Source organism: Cariama cristata, unplaced genomic scaffold (genome assembly GCF_000690535.1).
Source record: "Cariama cristata isolate BGI_N322 unplaced genomic scaffold, ASM69053v1 scaffold9863, whole genome shotgun sequence".
Classification (NCBI taxonomy): domain Eukaryota; kingdom Metazoa; phylum Chordata; class Aves; order Cariamiformes; family Cariamidae; genus Cariama; species Cariama cristata.
In genome coordinates this window covers 1-3,394 of record NW_009606687.1, presented here as the reverse complement: position 1 = coordinate 3,394, position 3,394 = coordinate 1, and the positions used below count along the sequence as shown (strand labels likewise).

The 3,394-nt window shown below is 42.2% G+C and overlaps 1 protein-coding gene across 1 annotated transcript in view; it reads right to left on the bottom strand.

Annotated features, from left to right (window-relative positions):
- CHAF1B (chromatin assembly factor 1, subunit B (p60)) overlaps positions 1–3,071 on the bottom strand; it is a 17,245-nt gene extending 14,174 nt beyond the window's left edge. Inside the window, exon 1 of the mRNA XM_009696467.1 lies at positions 2,946–3,071. Within this exon, the coding sequence (XP_009694769.1) occupies positions 2,946–3,071 (126 nt within the window). The remainder of the gene's footprint in view (positions 1–2,945) is intronic.
- Positions 3,072–3,394: the final 323 nt, after the last annotated feature.

Below are 3,394 nucleotides of genomic sequence, written 5' to 3'. Positions count from 1 at the left end.
TGGGGAGGCTTGTGACCCCGCGGGGGACCCAGGCTGGAGCCGTCTGTGCCTGAAGGGCTGCACCCCGGGGAAGGGACCCACGCTGGAGCCGTGCGGGAAGAACTGCAGCCCATGGCAAGGACCCACGTTGGAGAAGTCCGTGGAGGACTGTCTGCCGTGGGAGGGACCCCAGGCTGGAGCAGGGGCAGAGGGTGAGGAGTCCTCCCCTGAGGAGGAAGGAGCGGCAGAGACAGCAGGTGATGGACTGACCCCAACCCCCATTCCCTGTCCCACTGGGAGGAGGGAGAGAAAATGGGGAGTGAAGTTAAGCCCAGGAAGAAGAGAGGGGTGGGGGGAAGGTGTGTTTAGTTTTGTTCGTATTTCTCTATCCTACTCTCTTATTAATCAGCAATAAATTAAATTTATTTCCCTAAGCTGAGTCTGTTTTGCCCATGACAGGACTTCGTAAGTGATCTCCCTGTCCTTATCTTGACCCATGAGCTCTTCCATCATATTTTCTCCCCATCCTGTTGAGGAGAGGGAGTGACAGAGCAGCTTGGTGGGCACCTGGTAGCCAGCCAAGGTCAACCCACCACAAGCTCTAATTATAATGCAGTATTTTTTTAGTCTGATCAAACAGTAATATTACTGAGTATTTCCAATAAATTAAAAAAAAGTCAACTGAACACATAACATCATTCTCTCTTCATTCATCGACCACTTCCAGCTTCAAAGGTATTCAACAAGCCTATAAATACAACAATTCAATAGTATGGAATTGTAATGTCTTGTTAACAAATCCATCAACAACAAACTGTAAGTCTGAAAAAACACCTGATTACTACAGGAGAGAAAAAAACATATTAGCTCTCTTTAGAAGCCTGAGCAAGTTGAAGAGTTTTGCAGTATACCCCCAAAGTCAATAGATTTACTGGTTTCAAACAGATGATTGGAGCAAGATCTACAATAATTCCAGTTCCCCACAGACAGCTAAATCCCATTAGAGGTTTCAAATAATCTGCTCTTGGAAGCAGCCTCAGTTCAGAAAAACAAAATAAACCAACCCCAACAACCAGGCCTTGAATATACCAAACAGTAAAGCAGCCTGAATTAAAACCTCTGTAACTTTTTCCAGTTTTCCCTCCTTATGCAATAGTCCTCCAAAATAAGATGTCACAGTAGTATCTTTTACGTCAAAGACGACTGAAATTTTTCTGGCCCTCATATATGTGCATGTATAAATATGACTTAAATATATATTCAGTAACCTTTATATGCAGCAAAAATCCCCAAAATGCATACACCATCAGGTAAGAAGTCAATTTACCAGTGAGGAAGGGAAAAGTTTTGGCTGAGGCTACTGGAATAAAACTTTTAACTTTTAATGACATTTATCCCATTTACCATCTCCAAAAGTAAGAGGCATTCTAATCATGTACATATCACAGCACTTACCATTTGTAATAATTTGCTAATAAACACATTAAGAAATATTAGCATATTTCACAAAATACTGCATTGAGGATCCTGAGGAACAAATCTGGATCCAATCGAGGCACTGCAAATGTTAAGTATAAATCTGATCTTTACAACTCAAATTCTCTGCTAAAACAGAGCTATTACAGCAGTAATACAAAAGAAAATCTTATTCTTTGTCTGTGCCTATTATACAGGTAGTAAAACCTTATTACAATATTTCTCATTTCTTCTTTAAATAGACGATGGAAGCCTGAGAGAACACAGGAAAGCCCAGAAGATAATTAAAATGTAAAATTACCATGCAAAGACCAATAAATAGACAGATACATACACACATAGCAGAAAACCTACACGAATTCTTAGCGCTGGAGTTCATTGCTGAGGAGCATAGAGAGGGTCCCAGGTTAGAACCCTTCTTTACTGCAGGATGAGTTTGAGGAACTGTCTCAAACTGAGATGTCAGCAGTAGAGATTTTAGTAAACAAAGTTTTTAACAGAAAATCACCAGGCCCAGATGCTGAAGTGACCTACAGGAACTCAAAAATGAAATCAAGAGCCCAGTAGTGATGGGTAACCTACTCTGTTTCACTCTCAGCTCCAAAAAACAGGGAGCGCAAATCCATCAGGTCTTTTTAGAAGTAGTTTAATGGTGACTAGGAAAAACTCTGACCACTATGCCTACCTTCCATATAGAGAAACTCTTAAATAAATAAATAAATAAAATTTATTTCTCTGCAAAGGAAATTGTGCCTCACTTGGCCATTAACTTTATTTAAGGAGCTGACTAACATACAGATAAAAAGAACGTGGTTCACCCAGAGCACTCAATTTCCCAAAGCTTTCTAACTAGGGCTAAGGCTTTTAGAAAAACCAAGAGATCACTGAATGACGAGGACGGTCCTCACACGCAGTAAGAATTTAAAAGACAATAAACAACTGCCTGATTTTGCAAAGATGAATCCTACAGCCACAACTTTTGGGGCTTGCGCTATTGAACATTTTCATAAGTGATTCTCAAAAGGATGAGCAATTAATTAACAAAGTTTACTAGCACCAACACAAGATTACTTATGAGATGCATCTGAAGCTAAGTGAAAAGGGCTGTAGAAAGACCTCATACTGCTGAGTGACTACCTATAAAATGGCAGATAAAATTCAACGTTAACGAACATAAAGAAATTAAAATCAGTTGTTTCTCGCTAACCCACAAGACTGCACCCTAAATTAGCAGCTACTACACAGGAACATCACCCAACATTCAATGCAGGTAATTTTCTAAAAATAACAGTTCAACACTGAGCAACATAACTCAAGGACAGTACGCAAGCGGAACAGTCATTCCATACGCAGCTGTACAACCCCATTCTCTTTCCTTAAACCATCCACCACGGTGCCACGTACCAGTCAATAATCTAACACCTCGGCTACCAAGCCATTTCGTGCTCTGCAGGTGCCACAAAACCAAAACAAACGGGTTTGGAACTCACACGAACGGCTGTGTCCACGCCGGCTGAGGCCAATCGATTGATCTTCCCATCGGCTCCGTGCTGGAAGTCTAAGCTGTAAACAGGCTCCTTATTATGCCACGCTATTTCACAAGTGATGACCTTCATGTTTGCTAAAGGAAACAGAGCAAACACCAGGTAAATTCTTGTTTCTTAGGGCTGAGGCAATCAAAGTTAATGCCGATTTTGCGAGCACCGCAGACAGATCCCATCACAGTTTCACTGCAGAAACCGACAGGACGGTTTAAGGAAGGCCATTTCTAAATGCTAGGGTTTATTACGGCTAAAGTTACTGCCCGGGCACCGCCCGAGAAGGGTAATCAAGCCACGTCTCTCCGTGCAATTAAACGTGACAGAAGCACAGGACAGGGCCACAACAAACAGTAAATCCCGGGGGCCGGGACCGCCGCCTTTCCCGCTCAGCCCCCGGA